The following is an 18,526-nucleotide window of genomic DNA, read 5'->3' as shown; positions in this document are numbered from 1 at the left end:
GTAGGATTACTGTAAAAAGTAAGTGAGAGGCGTAATGATTCAAAACACATCTCTGTTCACAGTAGTTTCAAAGGTTACACAGTTTAACTGATTATGTACTATATTAGAGCATCTAGACCATTTATTTCCTCAACTTTCAATCAGACCCTTATCTTGCCTTTATCAATTACATACATCTGTGGCACTGAGTAAATGTTCTACTACTTGATACTGTATCTGTTCTAGTCTAACTCACCTGGTTACAGATACAAATAAGCTTCAGTTCCTGTTTGTGGGAGTAATTTCCTGTCACACTTTCCCTCCCCTCTAGCTTGCATCGGACTGTGATAAGTACCCAAAGAGTGACAGAGTCAAGGTGCTAAAGGCTAATCCCAATTAAGTGACCTGTGAGTTAGCGCTCTCTTGATCTGGGCTTTTTCTCATCTCCTCTCCTGCCTCCCACTGACTGCAGACCACAAAGCTTCAATCTCAATCCTATTTGGGGCTCAATTCAAACACCTTCCTAGTACCAGATGCTCCAAATACGTCAGTTGCTCTCACCTTTCAATCAGGATGAAGTTTGTCTGATTATGTTCAAGATCATTCTTCCATTAAAGTTAGAAAACACTCTATTTCACCAACACAGAAAATGTCACTGGTCTCCTATAAAGGAAGTATATTGCTATATACAGTACAGTACTAATGGTTAACAGGTATAGTACATAGCACACTTGCAGTATGTTCTCATACGTCATCCAAAGCAAGTTCTCTTTATATTTTAACCAGTGTTAATTTACACTACACCAGTAAAAACTGCAGTTGGTTAGAATTGTACAGAGAACAGAGGCAAGGTTGTTTGATCCTAGACAGGCCTGACATTTTGCTATTGCCTTTTTTGTTTTGTTTGTTTTGTTTGCTTTGTGTGATTTGTAATGTACCTTGGCTGTAGATTCACAAATACAGATTCACCAATACAATATTCCCTTTAATTCCTTTACTGCAATACAGCAGACTCAGTAGGGCTGAATATAGCTAGCTACATTTTAAATGTCCTATTTTATTCCCCTTAGATGGGACACTTTACAGCTATTTTCACTGACATAGAATGTGTCTATTTGGTTCTAGTACTTGAAGTTGTGAATTAACAGATTTGAAGGTTATCAACAGTAAAATAACCAAGAGTCATAAATTAAATCTGATATGCACATTCCTAAAACTGATTAAGCTTAGCAGGCATAGTTTTTGCATAGGACAATAATTGTTCAGGACAATAAAAGATATTTAATCTTATCTTGAATATGTCCCCTATAAGCATCTCGAGGTAAACAAATAAGTGTAACAATAAAGAGGGCTGCCATAGCCCTATGTAGCGCACAATGAAACACAGATATTCCAAGCATTATCTTTTGTTAGAATTCAAATTAATATTTTTCACACTATTCCTCTCTATTCCTCACTGACCCAATTTCATGAATCTCTGCCCTTCCATCATGAAGGCTCCTGACCTCACGAGTAAGTACAACTGTTACGGTAATCATCTTGGGAGACAAGTGTGAATTGAGGAAGACAGGTGTCACTTCAAACACAATATAGGCTACTCAACGCCTTTGAATTGCGTAAAAGATGTGAAGCCAATTTAGGAGGATTGGGGATTAGGAGGGGGCAAAAGATCTCGGGTCAACCAGCTTATTAGTGACAAATTTGGACACTAAGCAGATGGATTCAAAGCTTCTTTGGCCTTGAAATCCCTCTTGGGGGTGTTGACATCATAGAAATAGAAAAGGTAGAACGGACATGGTTATTTAGCTAGTACACCAAAAGATGGCTGACATGGATTTGTAATGCATAATTGCCATGGTAAACATTATTGCTGCATGTGTATAACACAGAGAGAAGCAAAAAATTCAGAGGCAGCACCATAGCAACTTGGCATCATTTGAATGGTACACCAAAAGATGGCTGCAAGTACACCCACCTTGGAATGTTGATTTGGGCATGTCCGTTCTACTCATTCTATTTCTATGGTTGACATCATAACTGGGTAAGGATGCTATATCTGAGGCACAACCTGCCTGCATATCCTGCTAGATGTTCCTTTGATGTCATTTGTACCTCCTTTATCTTTTCCCAATCTACTGAACAAGTACCCAATACAGCAAGCACAGCCTTTTTCCTCGCCTCTGCGTCTGCATTCTTAGTCTGTATATTCCGAGGAAGAGCACTGGCCAAAGAAAATACCTCTGATGTAAATCAGCATGGCGTTCTAGAGGAGCTAAACATTCCGCAGGGTCACGCTGAGCAGGTTCAAACTTCCCAATATTCCTAACTATTGAATATACAGTTGAAGTCGGAAGTTTACATACACTTAGGTTGAAGTCATTAAAACTCATTTTTAACCACTCCACAGATTTCATGTTAACAAACTATAGTTTTGACAAGTCGGTTAGGACATCTACTTTGTGCATGACAAAAGTGATTTTTCCAACAATTGTTTACAGACAGATTATTTCACTTATAATTCACTAGATCACAATTCCAGTGGGTCAGAAGTTTACATCCACTAAGTTGACTGTGCCTTTAAACAGCTTGACATTTTTCAGAAAATGATGTCATGGCTTTAGAAGCTTCTGACAGGCTAATTGACATCATTTGAGTCAATTGGAGGTGTACCTGTGGATGCATTTTAAGGCCTACCTTCAAACTCAGTGCCTCTTTGCTTGACATTATGGGGAAATCAAAAGAAATCAGCCAAGACCTCAGAAAAAAAATGGTGGACCTCCACAAGTCTGGTTCATCCTTGGGAGCAATTTCCAAACGCCTGAAGGTACCACGTTCATCTGTACAAACAATAGTACGCAAGTATAAACACCGTGGGACCACGCAGCCGCCATACCACTCAGGAAGGAGACGCGTTCTGTCTCCTAGAGATGAATGTACTTTAGCGCGAAAAGTGCAAATCAATCCCAGAACAACAACAAAGGACCTTGTGAAGATGCTGGAGGAAACAGGTACAAAAGTATCTATATCCACAGTAAAACGAGTCCTATATCGACATAACCTAAAAGGCCACTCAGCAAGGAAGAAGCCACTGCCCAAAAACCGCCATGAAAAAGCCAGACTACAGTTTGCTACTGCACATGGGGACAAAGATCTTACTTTTTGGAGAAATGTCCTCTGGTCTGATGAAACAAAAATTGAACTGTTTGGCCATAATGACCATCATTATGTTTGGAGGAAAAAGGGGGAGGATTGCAAGCCGAAGAACACCATCCCAACCGTGAAGCATGGGGGTGGCAGCATCATGTTGTGGGGGTGCTTTGCTGCAGGAGGGACTGGTTCACTTCACAAAATAGATGACATCATGAGGGAGGGAAATTATGTGGATATATTGAAGCAATATTTCAAGAAATCAGCCAGAAAGTTAAAGCTTGGTCGCAAATGGGTCTTCCAAATGGACAATGACCCCAAGCATATTTCCAAATTTGTGGCAAAATTGCTTAATGACAACAAAGTCAAGGTATTGGAGTGGCCATCACAAAGCCCTGACCTCAATCCTCCAGAAAATTTGTCGGCAGAACTGAAAAAGCGTGTGCGAGCAAGGAGGCCTACAAATCTGACTCAGTTACACAAGTTCTGTCAGGAGGAATGGGCCAAAATTCCACCAACTTATTGTGGGAAGCTTGTGGAAGGCTACCCAAAACATTTGACCCAAGTTAAACAATTTAAAGGCAATGCTACCAAATACTAACTAAGTGTATGTAAACTTCTGACCCACTGGGAATGTGATGAAAGAAATAAAAGCTGAAATAAATAATTCTCTCTACTATTATTCTGACATTTCACATTCTTAAAATATAGTAGGGATCCTAACTGACCTAAGACAGGGAATGGTTACTAGGATTAAATGTCAGGAATTGTGAGAAACTGAGTTTAAATGTATTTGGCTAAGGTGTATGTAAACTTCCGACTTCAACTGTACATGTATATCAATGGTCCTTCCCTTGGCATTGTGGGTGTTGTTTTGCATAACAAGCACATAACATGTACTTTTTTCATTTCATTTTGAAAGTTACATTTTGGGGAAAGTTTGACAAAATGTTTATAAAACTGTATGACTTAACAATTTGCCTTGCTTATCAAAGGTAAATATCAAAAGATGGATTGGTTTGGACTAGATTCCTAAAACATCACAATGTGAAAAGTGGGTTTCTATTTACTTTGGCTGTTGAGTGTCTGTAAAATGCTTTAAAAAAATGTTCACAATAAATATGATGAGTAATAATGATGACATTAGCAGCTCTTTCTCTCTACCTCTCGCCAACACTGCTACCTCTCCTCTCAAAACCACTGTGCTACACTCTGGTTTATCAGCTTTTCCCCCCCTCTCCCCTGATGATATTCTAAAACTGGTCACATCCAAGCGGGCAACCACCTGCACCCTCAATCCTATCCCCTCCCCCTTTCTTCAATCCATCTCCAAAGATGTCCTTCCGTTCCTTACCACCATAATCAATTCCTCTCTATCCACACGATCTGTCCCAGCTGCCAGAGTCAAGAATCTTCTGAAGAAACCAACTCTTGACCCATCTGTTGTCCATAACTATCCCTTCTCTCCTTCTTATCTAAAACCTTTGAACGTTCTGTCTCTAACCAACTGTCTCACTACCTCCTACAGAACAACCTCCTTGACCATCACCAATCCGGCTTTAAGGCTGGGCACTCTACTGAGACTGCTCTCCTTGCTGTCACGGAGGCCCTCCACTCTGCTCAAGCTTCCTCCCTCTCCTGTATTCTCATTCTTCTGGACCTGTCTACTGCATTCGACACAGTAAACCACCCAATCCTTCTCTCCACCCTCTCAGAACTGGGCATCTCTGTTTCTGCACTCTCCTGGTTTGTATCCTACCTGGCCGATCGCTCTTACCAGGTGACGTGGAGAGGATCGCTGTCCTCTCCACAAGCCCTCACCACTGGGGTCCCCCACGGCTCTGTCCTAGGGCCCTTACTGTTCTCCCTCTATACCAAATCTCTTAGCTCGGTAATTTCCTCACATGGTTCCTCCTACCACTGCTATGCAGACGACACTCAACTCTTTCTCTCTTTCTCCCCTTCTGACTCACAGATGGGGACATGTGTCTCTGCATGTCTTTCCGCTTGGATGTCAGCCCATCACCTCAAGCTCAACCTTAACAAGACTGAGCTGCTCTTCCTCCCGGGGAAAGCCTGCCCTCTCCAAGACTTCTCCATCACAGTAGAGAACTCTACTGTGACCTCCTCCCAGACAGCCGAGAACCTTGGGGTGATCCTTGACAACCACTTATCCTGTGTGGCGAACATCACAGCGTCAGCATGCTCCTGTAGATTTTTCCTCTACAACATCAGAAGGATATGTCCATTCCTCACCAAAGAAGAAGCACAACTTTTGGTCCGAACACGTGATCTCTCGCCTTGACTACTGCAACACACTCTTGGCCGGGCTCCCTGCCTCTGCTATCAGGCCTCTGCTGCTCATCCAGAATGCTGCCGCCCGTCTGGTGTTCAATCTCCCCAAATTCTCCCATGTCACCCCCCTCCTTCGCACCCTGGCTCCCGGTACCAGCTTGCATCAGATTCAAGACCCTGGTCCTCGCCTACCGGGCAGCAAAGGGAACAGCCCCTCCGTACTTGCAAGCAATGGTCAGCCCCCAAACCCCTGCCCGATCACTCCGCTTTTCCACCTTGGCTGGCTGCCTGGCACCCCGCTGGTGGAACGAGCTTCCCACTGCTGTCATGACTGCAGAGTCATTACCTATCTTCCACCATAGATTGAAGACCCATCTCTTCAAGACCTCTTCATCCCACTACCCCCCTGTGCAAGTTTCTCACCTGTAAATAAATAAAAAATAAAAAATAAATAAAATGAAACAACATTTTAAAATCTTCCTTTCTTCTAGGATTGTGACTGCCAATAGCCCCTGGTCCTAGCATAGATTAATTTTTCTTATGACGACTGATGGATAGATGATGTGTACAAAATGTAAGTCGCTTTGGATAAAGGTGTCTGCTAAATGCCGTAAATGTAAATGTAAATGAATAGGGCCCTATGACAATACTGTCAAAACAAATATAAATGTCTAATCAATTACCTCTACATCAAGGTAATACTTGATAATAGATGGTCCTATCACCATGGTGCTTCTACCAGGAATAACTTTCTAAATTCCCAGTTCTGTTGGGCAATGTTAATGGAGTTTAATTGCTCAAGTGGTGAATTTTTTTGCTTGGATGATTAGTTAGTTAATGGCTTTAGCTAGAGATTGGAATAATAGTCCCAATTAGCACAGCGTGTTGTGCTTCTAATGTTCCAAGAATAATCTGTTAAATTCCCAGGTCTTTTTTGGCAGTATGGTTCGTGTTAATTTGTTCAATTAGGTTGATGAACTTATGCTTGGATGTTAAATTGGGTAATGGTTTTATGTTCTGTCTAATGATGTTTGTGCCACATTCCTCATTAACAGCAAACCTGTTTGTAAGTGGAATGTTTTAAATCAGCGAATACTGTCACAATAAATGGATTAGCTTTGGCTGTCCCAAACATTAGTAATTGTTAAAAACAAAGGAATAACATTAGAGTGTAGATAATGCTATGTAATTCATTATATGCTACTCCTTACAGAACATACTGTATAGTAGGCTATGGATGAACTGCTTCCATCCACTCTTTTGTTCCCAATTTTTTTTGCATTTCATCAACGTTTGAATCAGATTGTGTAGTTCCAAACTGTGTAGTTTCGCCAGAGCCCTGTTAGTCCGCTTAACCTGCTTCTACCTCTCACTGGTGGGATATACTGTAGGGGTGGGTTTTGAGAGGCCATCTATGATTGTTGGTACAAAGCGAACATTTCACTAATTTGATGATGTCAATTTGATGACTTATCTCAAGACATGGGTTATATGAAATCATGTGTTATAGTTAGTCTTAATGATGATGAAGTTGTCAAATCTGAGGAAGCTAGCTTTTTGTTGGACATGCTATAAAAAATAAGTCATATTCATATTGACAATTGACTTTCAGCTTGATCTGCATTCAATTATCCATCAAAGTGTCCCAGGAATGACTGCTAATGTTACTCCATAGCCATGTCATGAGGGCTGAGGATTAAATCCCTCTTTGACCTTGTTCTTTCCCGGCAATCTCTGCTGTTGATACACATTAGTAAAGTGAAGGGAGTCACAGCACCAATGTCACAAACTATCTAAACTGCATCCACCCATATCCCAATTAAAAAATACTCTAGTAATACACAGGGTATGTGACTGATCTTGATATCAAATAAAAAGGCACATTATTCACGTTGAGCCAAATTTCCATGGGTGTGTTATATTTTGTTATATTTTGCTGAACCAAATTGCAATGAATGAGTACAGTAATACATATGCAATTGTGCAGAGTTAGAACATATGAGTGTTAACTGCCATGGTCCTACCACCTGAGATCTGGAGAGGGCTACTTCACACATAGTAAGAGGCTTAGCTTTGGTATTACTGTACAAGCAAAGCTGTCCTCTTAGCTGGGTGCTGGGTGTGATTCCTATAACATTGCATTGCAACACAGATCACTTTACTTGTGTATCAACTGTAGAGATTGGAAGTCAAAGATGGGTGAATGTAGCAGAGTTACTGTATAGATCACAGTAATGTCTGTGAGGAGAATTAACAAACAAGATTCATGAAGTGCTATGCAAAGTATGCACATTTATCTAGAAAGACAGAAAGTTGGTACAATATTACACAAATAACAAACAGGACATGAATTCTGAACACATAATATTTATAAATTAGTCAATAATAACTCACTAACCTCCAATGCCAGTATTCAATTATGCCTGACACTGCTCAATACTGTTAAAAAATACACAACCTTCCTCAAATCATCCATTCCTGGAATATTCCAAAAACTATTTATCCAAATTCTACTTCATTCATACAGTAGCTCAGACCTTTTTATGGTTTTAAAATGTAGAGTTATTTTCTATTGTTTGCTTAATTGTGCATATTAATGTTGCACATAAAATCCTACAACCTAAACAACAGTACCATTAACCTGTGTTGAATAATTTGAATTGTTAATAAGAAATGCTATAGCTTTTACATGTAATTTGCAATTCTCTATTACTGCAGAAGTAACCCCACCCCCACCCTAGCACCAATGCCAAGAGGGTTTGACTTGATGCTGGAAGGCCTGTTGCATTAATATACCTAAACAGCAGCACATAAACAAATATTTTCAAATTCACTTTAAATAATGATTTTGGATTCTAATACAATTTGTTGTGTGTATCCTGCTTATAAATAATGAATTCATGCTAACTAATGGGAGTTATTTTACATTACGGTTCATATAGCTTAAGCCTTTCAAAGAGGCAGAACCAATTAAGATGTTACAGACAACTTTGCTTTGTTTGTAGAACTACAGTATATAGCTATAACTAAACATCTTTCTAAGTGCATTATACACAACTAGCGACAACCTGTCTCACGGACGGCCTTTTTTACAATGGCAAAGTGGGAAAGCAGACAATGGCAGTGGTTATGAACAACCTTCCCAAGATCTCATGTCAATCTAAGAAAGCTTCCAAAAGTGTGTTTCCTAAGCCCGCTATCAGGCACTTTCCCCCCTGTCCCATCCATCCCGTCTCTCCTGTAGGCAATAGACGTGTGTGCTTACAGTGTTTGTAGCCCTCAGTGCTTTTGACAGTACAGAATATTATTTGAAAGCAGTCCAAGGACAGTACATTGTTATTTGAAAGCAATGTACAATTTTGTGAATCGAAGTAGCCTGTGAGCTCAGAAATTAGGAGCATTAAAAAGACCATCCTGCACACAAAAAACAAGTCTTTATTTCCCTCCATCCCACAGTCTCGCATCGCAAGTCAAAATCTGACCTACCATTACGCATGGTCATGATCAAAGAAAAATTCCCACCAGTATAAGCTGAGCTCATGTTTGTAGACTACATGTTTAGTGCTTCTTTAATTTGTGTGGATTCATGAATTTACTTCAAGATTCATGAATTTACTTCAACCTTGCTTTACGGGTTAATTTAGGGTTGAGGTAAACAGGACAGTCTATGAGAACGGGGAATTGGAGAGCGGAGAAGGAGTTGTAGTGCTTATTTGATAAATATTCATTTACGTTAAACCCGAATGCGCCACTTATACGTGATGTTCAAAAATGATTAAATCTGATTCCTTTGACCTCATGTTATTCTACCTTTAGGCCTAGACATGTTTACAATTACATTGTTACAACGTGGGAAAGCCATTCTGAGTGGATCGTTATTTTTCTTGTGAAAAACCCCCAAAACATATTAGGAATTCACAAACACGATTTGTGATGAGCAGTTAGGCTAGCCAATTAGTTTACAAACTGTTACTTAATTTTAATTGTAAGATTGGGCTATCATAATTATTTTAACTTGCCTACTACAATATGCCATTAAAATCTTGTAATCAAAGTTATGATTATTTGAGATTTTTGTCAGAAGAGGTCAAGAGAGGGTAACTGAACCAATCGAACGAAATGAATCGAAAGACCCGACTCTTTCAATTGAGTTGAGTTCGAAAGAGGCGATTCAGAATTCTCAATATAGAATCGACCCCAATTTATTTTTTACACAAGCAATCTTATTGGATTAGGACATAAACACCTCTGCATAATGTGGACATTCCTTAGTACAGTAGGAAAGTCTGTTTTACTTTTTTACACTAGAATTCATGAATATATAATTTCCTAATTCTCATTGTTGCACATTGTAAGCCTTATTCTCATTTGAAAATGACCCTAACCCTAATCCTAGCAGAAACATGTTCACAATGGTTCACGCTTAAATACTGTTAGATCACTTACTTACTTAAAATCATAAACTCTAGCTAAGACATGTATTTATCAGAGTAGCCAGATTGTAATGTGTAATGCCAGATTTCAAAGCTCTTGATTTCTAACATATCTGGTGAGTTTTACTAACATACATTTAATGCATTTGCACCACTAATGAAAGTAGAAAGAAAACAAGCTAAGAAGCTTTTTTAATTAGCCCACTAATCAATGACCTTGCATCAACCTGCTTATGATTTGTAGTAAATGCATTACTGAAATCTCTTTAGGAAAATAAATGTAGTTATTGGTCACCTTTGACATCAAATTAACAAAACAATCTCAGTTCATGTACTGCAGGCCAAGTTGAAGACACATTAGGAATGTGTGTTACATATCTACATTTTGATTATGAGTACAACAAATCCCTTTTTTGGGTTGAACTTTGGACTTTTCCACAAATCCCTTATGTCAGAGGTTAAGCTCAATTAACAACAAGACTTAAGCTTGTTACCTCTTCACAACCCCGTTCCCTGCTTTAATTTAGCCCAATTTTTAAATCCCCTGAGAGTGTCCTGCTAAGGGTATAAAACCCATACCCTGGACAACTTAAGGCAGTAGAAAGGATCTGCACCATTAGCATCCACAAAGGTTGACAGCCTGCTCTACCACCCATTCATTGAAGATTTCCATTGAGAAAAGATGAACGGCACAGAGGGTCCAAACTTCTACATCCCCATGTCCAACCGGACTGGGCTTGCGAGAAGTCCTTATGAATACCCGCAGTACTACTTGGGGGAGCCATGGCACTTCAAACTACTCGCATTGTACATGGTTTTCCTCATCGTGTTTGGTTTCCCCATCAATGGTCTGACATTGGTGGTTACAGCTCAACACAAGAAGCTTCGACAACCTCTCAACTTCATTCTTGTCAACTTAGCTGTGGCTGGACTGATCATGGTCTGCTTTGGATTCACCATGACCTTCATCACTGCTATGAATGGTTACTTCATATTTGGGGCCAATGGCTGTGCCATTGAGGGCTTCATGGCTACACTTGGAGGTGAGACTTTTTTTTTTTTGCATATTATTTTCTTTAACTAGCTAACTACACCATGTTAACCTGAAGCTAGGGAGGTAATTAGCGATACAGTAGAACTCTCAACACAACTTACCTGTATCTCAAAATGTTTAATGTTTTTAGTTTAACTAAAGTTTGGGTCACATCTTATAACAAGGAAACAGACTTGTAACACCATTAACGCATTCATGAATATATAATTTCCTTATATGGTCAATGAGGCACAGCTGTGTTCACAGCAGCATTTCAGTTGTTGTATCTTACAGTAAATCATTATAGTTTTGTTTTAGTTTTTAGTTTTCATGAGTGTCTGTACTCTTGTTAGAAGATTCTTTGATTACAACGGCAACCAAATAGTGCATTATTACTTGTTTGTGTCTGTAACAACTTGACTTGTATTTTGTCACTGTAAACCCTACTAAGATTCAGATTATATGAAGTTAAATGTGGTAATTTAGCAGATGATTATATTCACAAGGACCCCATAATGTTTATCTCCAACTCTAGTGTTGCCAGAACTGTTCCAGATCTACCTAGTAGATGGCTCAGGCAAACAATTCAACACCCTCTCTCTTCTCAATCCTAGGTCAGGTTTCTTTGTGGTCTCTGGTAGTACTGGCCGTTGAAAGATACATTGTTGTCTGCAAGCCCATGGGGAGCTTCAAGTTTACGAACAACCACGCCATGGCAGGGGTTGTATTTACCTGGATCATGGCTATGGCTTGTGCTGCTCCTCCCCTCGTTGGCTGGTCCAGGTAAGCCTGTCTTAGGTAGTTAATTTCTGTAGGATAACATTGCTTCAACTTGCTATTCTGATTATGCCCCACCAGTACATTTTGTTAATTCACAGGTAGAATTAGAAAAAGTGGGTAGAAATAGTCTTAGTTTAGACTTCCAATAATGAAAATAGTGCTCATTTCATTGCAACCTAGCCAAATTGAAATGCAATTTCACATTGTATTTATATTTCTCATAGGTATTTGCCTGAGGGACTGCAGTGCTCATGTGGACCTGACTACTACACTCTGAACCCAGGCTTCAACAATGAGTCATACGTCATTTACATGTTTTCATGCCACTTCTGTGTTCCTGTGTTCCTTATCTTCTTCACTTATGGAAGCCTTGTGCTCACAGTCAAAGCGGTAAGATCTCATCAGAAAACATGGCAAACAGTAGTGAAAGAGCATGTTAAAAGTTAAACACTACTAAGAATATAATATACAGTATCTAATATGTTCATGCTTATTATTTAATTATTATTGTTATTACTAGAATGTTAATAGTCTATAATGTTGGCAAGAAAAAATAAAAAACTTAGCAGACCCTCTTACTGTGTATAGCCTATAGCAGGTATCTAGTAATCCTCCACTATCTTGTTCAACACATTTTTAGGCTGCAGCCGCCCAGCAAGAATCAGAATCCACCCAGAAAGCTGAGAGGGAAGTGACACGTATGTGCATCCTGATGGTCGTTGGTTTCCTTGTCGCTTGGGTCCCCTATGCTTCCATGGCTACTTGGATCTTTTTCAACAAAGGAGCTGCCTTCTCCGCACAGGCCATGGCTGTTCCAGCCTTCTTCGCCAAGAGCTCAGCCTTGTACAACGCCGTCATCTATGTACTGCTAAACAAACAGGTGGGTAATATGGTTAGACATGTTTGCCTTCCTGCACTTTGATGTGCAAACCACACTTTTTTATTTAGTTTATATTAATAATAATACAAAATTAATAATTACCTTGATATCTGATACTTATCTTCTATTGCTCTGATTATTTCTCTTCCCAGTTCCGTAACTGCATGCTGACCACCTTGTTCTGTGGCAAGAACCCATTGGGTGATGAGGATTCCTCCACCACCTCCACCACATCTGCAAGCAAGACAGAAGTGTCTTCTGTGGCCCCTGCATAAAAAACCTGGACTGTCCTCAATCAGCTCTATCATCTATTATCCTAATTCTTTTTATGGACTTTTGTATGAAGAAAATATTTCATTCATTTGACAGAGTGGATGTGCTCATGCATGTACCATCTGCCTGCAAAATCTCACACATCTCTCATTCTGTGTTTGTAGAAATGCTTCAGTTGCTTAATACTGAAGCTATGGATTTACAGACTGCATTGAACTGTGCGAAAAGAGGGCAAGAATGCTTTGATTACATATTAACTTTTAAGGTTAATTTATGCTTTGTCAATCGACACTGCTAACAACTTTGAAAAAAATGGTGTCTTTCACCCCTTACTCCTCTGCTGTTCTTTCCTTGCATCCTCTCTTGAGGCACAGGAATATGTCAGCCTTGGCGGATAGCAGCAGTGACACCGCTAAATTCAGTGATGGATGGATACACAACAAAGCAGGCTCAATTTTCCAGGCTAGATCACGAGCCAAATTTCATTTGTCTCACTTTCTTAGCTCAGAACTAAGACGGAACTCAACATGGAAGTAAATCACAGTTGAAACTTTATCTTTAGCTCTTGTCAATGAATTGAATGCTCACATTTCAAGCTTGAGTGAGTTTCACTCTTGTTAGTGTTTGTGTGCTATTAGCCAACTCCTGTTACTGGCATGACAACGGAGGTGGCTAATAGCACAGTCAGTCTGGGGTGACCAGGCAAACTTCACTTATTTTGTCTTCACAGACCATGACTAGTTTGTTTCAATTATTTTATTGTGTATAAATTAATTGCTGTACTGTATATGTTTTATATTAAATTAGGACTAGAAAATTAAATGCATGCATGAAAAAAAAAGTTGTTGTTGGTTATTTATTGTCGAGACTTTCCTCATAAATGACTATACTGTATGTGGTGACATACAGTCAACAACATTAGTTACCTGGCTATAGGTGGCTCCCGATTCTTTCTGATCTTTATGCCGGGACATGCTGTACAGTATTTAAAGTTAAGGTACAATTAATTGCACAAGGATAGTGCTAATAATTCCAGGCCAGTCATTTTCAGAATACGTGCGTCTGCACACGATAGTAGTTACCGGCTAAGCATGTGTGCATGCCTGTTACAATAGCAACTGGCTACAAGATAGGTGGTAGTTTGGAGTTGGGGTTATGGTTGGGATTGGCGTGTGGGTGTATAATCATGACTTGCAACCCGAACATCGCAAGTTTAAATCCGCTTTGAAGCAATTATGACAAAAGTGTGTGTGTGTGTGTGTGTGTGTGAGTGTGTGTGAGTGTTTTTGTTTGCGAATTGCTGTTGCTAATGTTTGCTAATACCTTCGTCGTCCCTCCCACCCCATCACAAAGTCGTTTTTAAACTGACTTCTGCCCGAGTGCCGCAGCGCATTTTAATGCACATATAGGATTCTTCCTGTGGAATCCGGAACGCAACGAAGACTTGTGCAGCTACCGAGTCGCAATGGTGCGCACCACATCCCATTGAAACAAATGGACTTCCGCCGGACCTTAACCGCAATGCGCAGTCTATGTGACTCCGGCATGCAAACAGACGCATTGCGCAGTCTATGCGTTTGAGGTCCGGTGGAAGTCCATTGTTTTCCAATGGATATGGTGCCCACGATTGCGACACTGCGGCTGCGTTGCTTTCCGCAATAGCTTTAATTCATAGAGTGACCATACCATGCAGTTTTTTCACAATCATTTTTTTTTTTGCTGGATTGCAAACATTTTGCTGTAGTCTGTGTGCACGTAGCGTTAGCAACCACTATCGTGTGCAGGCGCACATATCCTACATTTCCCTTCCATGCCGGAAAACATCAATATGTATAGAACTGCTGTTACTCAAGGGTTCTCACCCAAAGTAATGTGTTACAGTAACACATTAACACATGTTACAGTAACACATTACTTTCATGAACCAGTTACACTGTGTGTCCATCGGGTACGCTTGTATGGTATGCAGCAAATACAGAGTGTGGATTTAAGTTTTGTTTAAATCAAATACATTTCAGAGTCTGATGGATAGATAATATCAACACATTACAGCAATCACTTGAACCATCTGTGCACAATGATTGTTATAGATCTTGCTAGCATCATCCACAAGTCTCTGATAGGTGTCTGGCACCCCCTGCAGGCTACATTATAGATAGATACAGTTGAAGTCGGAAGTTTACATACATTTGTCATTGTCCATTTGGAAGACCCATTTGCGACCAAGCTTTAACTTTCTGGCTGATTTCTTGAAATATTGCTTCAATATATCCACATAATTTCCCTCCCTCATGATGTCATCTATTTTGTGAAGTGAACCAGTCCCTCCTGCAGCAAAGCACCCCCACAACATGATGCTGCCACCCCCATGCTTCACGGTTGGGATGGTGTTCTTCGGCTTGCAATCCTCCCCCTTTTTCCTCCAAACATAATGATGGTCATTATGGCCAAACAGTTCAATTTTTGTTTCATCAGACCAGAGGACATTTCTCCAAAAAGTAAGATCTTTGTCCCCATGTGCAGTAGCAAACTGTAGTCTGGCTTTTTCATGGCGGTTTTTGGGCAGTGGCTTCTTCCTTGCTGAGTGGCCTTTTAGGTTATGTCGATATAGGACTCGTTTTACTGTGGATATAGATACTTTTGTACCTGTTTCCTCCAGCATCTTCACAAGGTCCTTTGTTGTTGTTCTGGTATTGATTTGCACTTTTCGCGCCAAAGTACATTCATCTCTAGGAGACAGAACGCGTCTCCTTCCTGAGTGGTATGGCGGCTGCGTGGTCCCACGGTGTTTATACTTGCGTACTATTGTTTGTACAGATGAACGTGGTACCTTCAGGCGTTTGGAAATTGCTCCCAAGGATGAACCAGACTTGTGGAGGTCCACCATTTTTTTTCTGAGGTCTTGGCTGATTTCTTTTGATTTCCCCATAATGTCAAGCAAAGGCACTGAGTTTGAAGGTAGGCCTTAAAATGCATCCACAGGTACACCTCCAATTGATTCAAATGATGTCAATTAGCCTGTCAGAAGCTTCTAATCTAAAGCCATGACATCATTTTCTGAAAAATATCAAGCTGTTTAAAGGCACAGTCAACTTAGTGTATGTAAACTTCTGACCCACTGGAATTGTGATATAGTGAATTATAAGTGAAATAATCTGTCTGTAAACAATTGTTGGGAAAATCACTTGTGTCATGCACAACCAATCCTAACCGACTTGCCAAAACTATAGTTGAAATCTGAAATATATATACATGAAATCTGTGGAGTGGTTAAAAAATGAGTTTTAATGACTTCAACGTATGTAAACTTGTACACTCGTATGAAGTGTATGTAAACTTCCGACTTCAACTGTAGATAGATAGATAGATAGATAGATAGATAGATAGATAGATAGGTACTTTATTGATCCCAGAGGGGAAATTAAGGCGTTACAGCAGCTCACAAACAACAACAACAAAATAAAGTGACAATAGAAGAATAGAATAAAATAAAATAGACATCTGAAACATTATATACAGTAAGAACAGTCCAGTATGATTTAACATCCCCCAGCCTGACTCTGATCACCCCAATCAAGCCAGCCGGTGGAGGAGTTTTATTGCGGCAGGCAGAAAAGAGGGCAAAGATCTCCTTAGTGCAGCATGGTTGTAGTAGTCTGTTGCTAAGGAGCTTCTCCGCTCTGCCACAGTGTGATGTAGGGGGTGGGAGGGATTGTCCATAATGGCCAGGAGTTTGGTCCTCATTCTCCTATTGGCCACCCCTCTCCACAGTGTCCAGGGTGACACCAAGGACAGAACCAGCTTTCCTAATAAGCTTGTTCATCCTCTTGGTGTCACCCTCTTTGATGCTGCCCCCCCAGCATACCACCACACGTACAGCACTGCACTGGCCACCACTGACTGGTAGAACATGTTCAACAGAGTCCTGCACACGCCGAAGGACTAAAGGTATCAAGTTTTGTGCTTTCCCAGGGCCAGCTCTTAAAGGGGCAATCTGGGAATCAAACAATAACAAAACGGTCTCCCTGCCAATGTTTTTGGTAAACAGCTGGGGGATGGGGCTGGAGAAATGTAATTACTCTCAAAATCATACAATGGGGGAAATAATTATTTGATCCCCTGCTGATTTTGTTAGTTTGCCCGATTACAAAGAAATGAGCGGTCTATAATTTTTATGGTACTTTTATTTTAACAAATAGAGACAGAATATCAACAAAGAAGTCCAGAAAAAACACATTATATAAAGTTATAAATTCATTTGCATTTGATCGAAGGAAATAAGTATTTGATCCCCAAGCAAAACATGACTTAGTACTTGGTGGAGAAACCCTTGCTGGCAAGCACAGAAGTCAGACGTTTCTTATAGTTGGTCACCAGGTTTGCACACATCTCAGGAGGGATTTTGGTCCACTCCTCTTTACAGATCCTCTCCAAATCCTGAAGGTTTCAAGGCTTTTGCTTGGCAACTCGAAGCTTCAGCTCCCTCCACAAATTTTCTATAGGATTAAGGTCTGGAGACTAGCTAGGTCACTCCATGACCTTAGTGTGCTTCTTCTTGAGCCACTCCTTTGTTGCCTTGGCTGTATGTTTTGGGTCATTGTCATGCTGGAATACCCATCCACGACCCATCCTCAGTGCTCTAGCTGAGGGAAGGAGGTTCTCGTCCAAGATCTTATGGTACATGGCCCCGTCCATTGGCCCCTCAATGCAGTGAAGTCGTCCTGTACCCTTAGCAGAGAAACAACCCCAAAGCATAATGTTTCCACCTCCGTGTTTGACGGTGGGGATGGTGTTCTTGGGATTGTAGCATTCAGCATTTCTCTCCCTCCAAACACGAAGAGTCGAATTTATGCCAAAGAGTTAAATTTTGGTCTCATCTGAACACATCACCTTCTCCCAAGCCTTCTCTGAATCATTTAGGTGTTCATTGGCAAACTTCAGATGGGCCTGTACATGTGCCTTCTTGAGCAGGGGGACCTTGCGGGCACTGCAGGATTTCAATCCGTTACGGTGTAGTGTGTTACCAATGGTTTTCTTGGTGACTGTGGTCCCAGCTGCCTTGAGATCATTACCAAGCTCCTCCTGTGTAGTTCTGGGCTGATCCCTCACCCTTCTCATGATCATCCTTACCCCACGAGGCAAGATCTTGCATGGAGCTCCAGGCCGAGGGCGATTGATGGTTATTTTGTATTTCTTCCATTTTCTAATAATTGCACCAACAGTTGTCTCCTTCTCACCAAGCTTCTTGCTGATGGTCTTGTAGCCCATTCCAGCCCTTTGAATGTTCTTTGGTCTTGCCCATGGTGGTGGAGAGGTTGGAATAGAAGAGATTGATTCTATTGACAGGTGTCTTTTATACCCATAACAAGCAGAGATTAGGAGTACTTTTCCTAAAGTGACAGGACTAATCTGTGTGCCTCATGGGCATATAACCGGTCTGTATGAGCCAGAATTCTTGCTGGTTTGTAGGGGATGAAATACTTATTTCCTTCGATCAAATGCAAATTAATTTATAACTTTATATAATGTGTTTTTTCTGGACTTTTTTGTTGATATTCTGTCTCTATTTGTTAAAATAAAAGTACCATAAAAATTATAGACCGCTCATTTCTTTGTAATCGGGCAAACTAACAAAATCAGCAGGGGATCAAATAATTATTTCCCCCACTGTAGATGGAGCTATGGTTGCAATGACTGACCAAAATG

General features: G+C 40.4%; 1 protein-coding gene across 1 annotated transcript; it reads left to right on the top strand.

Moving 5' to 3' along the window:
* Window positions 1-10,536: 10,536 nt before the first annotated feature.
* LOC310804147 (green-sensitive opsin-4) lies at window positions 10,537-12,822 on the top strand (the record flags this gene model as incomplete). Its single annotated transcript, XM_083669263.1, has 5 exons — window positions 10,537-10,897; window positions 11,502-11,670; window positions 11,892-12,057; window positions 12,308-12,547; window positions 12,700-12,822. 5 exons carry the CDS (start codon window positions 10,537-10,539, stop codon window positions 12,820-12,822), a joined length of 1,059 nt encoding a protein of 352 aa, XP_083525389.1.
* Window positions 12,823-18,526: the final 5,704 nt, after the last annotated feature.

The sequence above is a fragment of the Argentina silus genome, assembly GCF_951799395.1.
Source record: "Argentina silus genome assembly, chromosome: 4".
NCBI lineage: Eukaryota > Metazoa > Chordata > Actinopteri > Argentiniformes > Argentinidae > Argentina > Argentina silus.
Note: the sequence above shows the minus strand (reverse complement) of the source record. Positions and strands in the feature narration are given on the sequence as shown.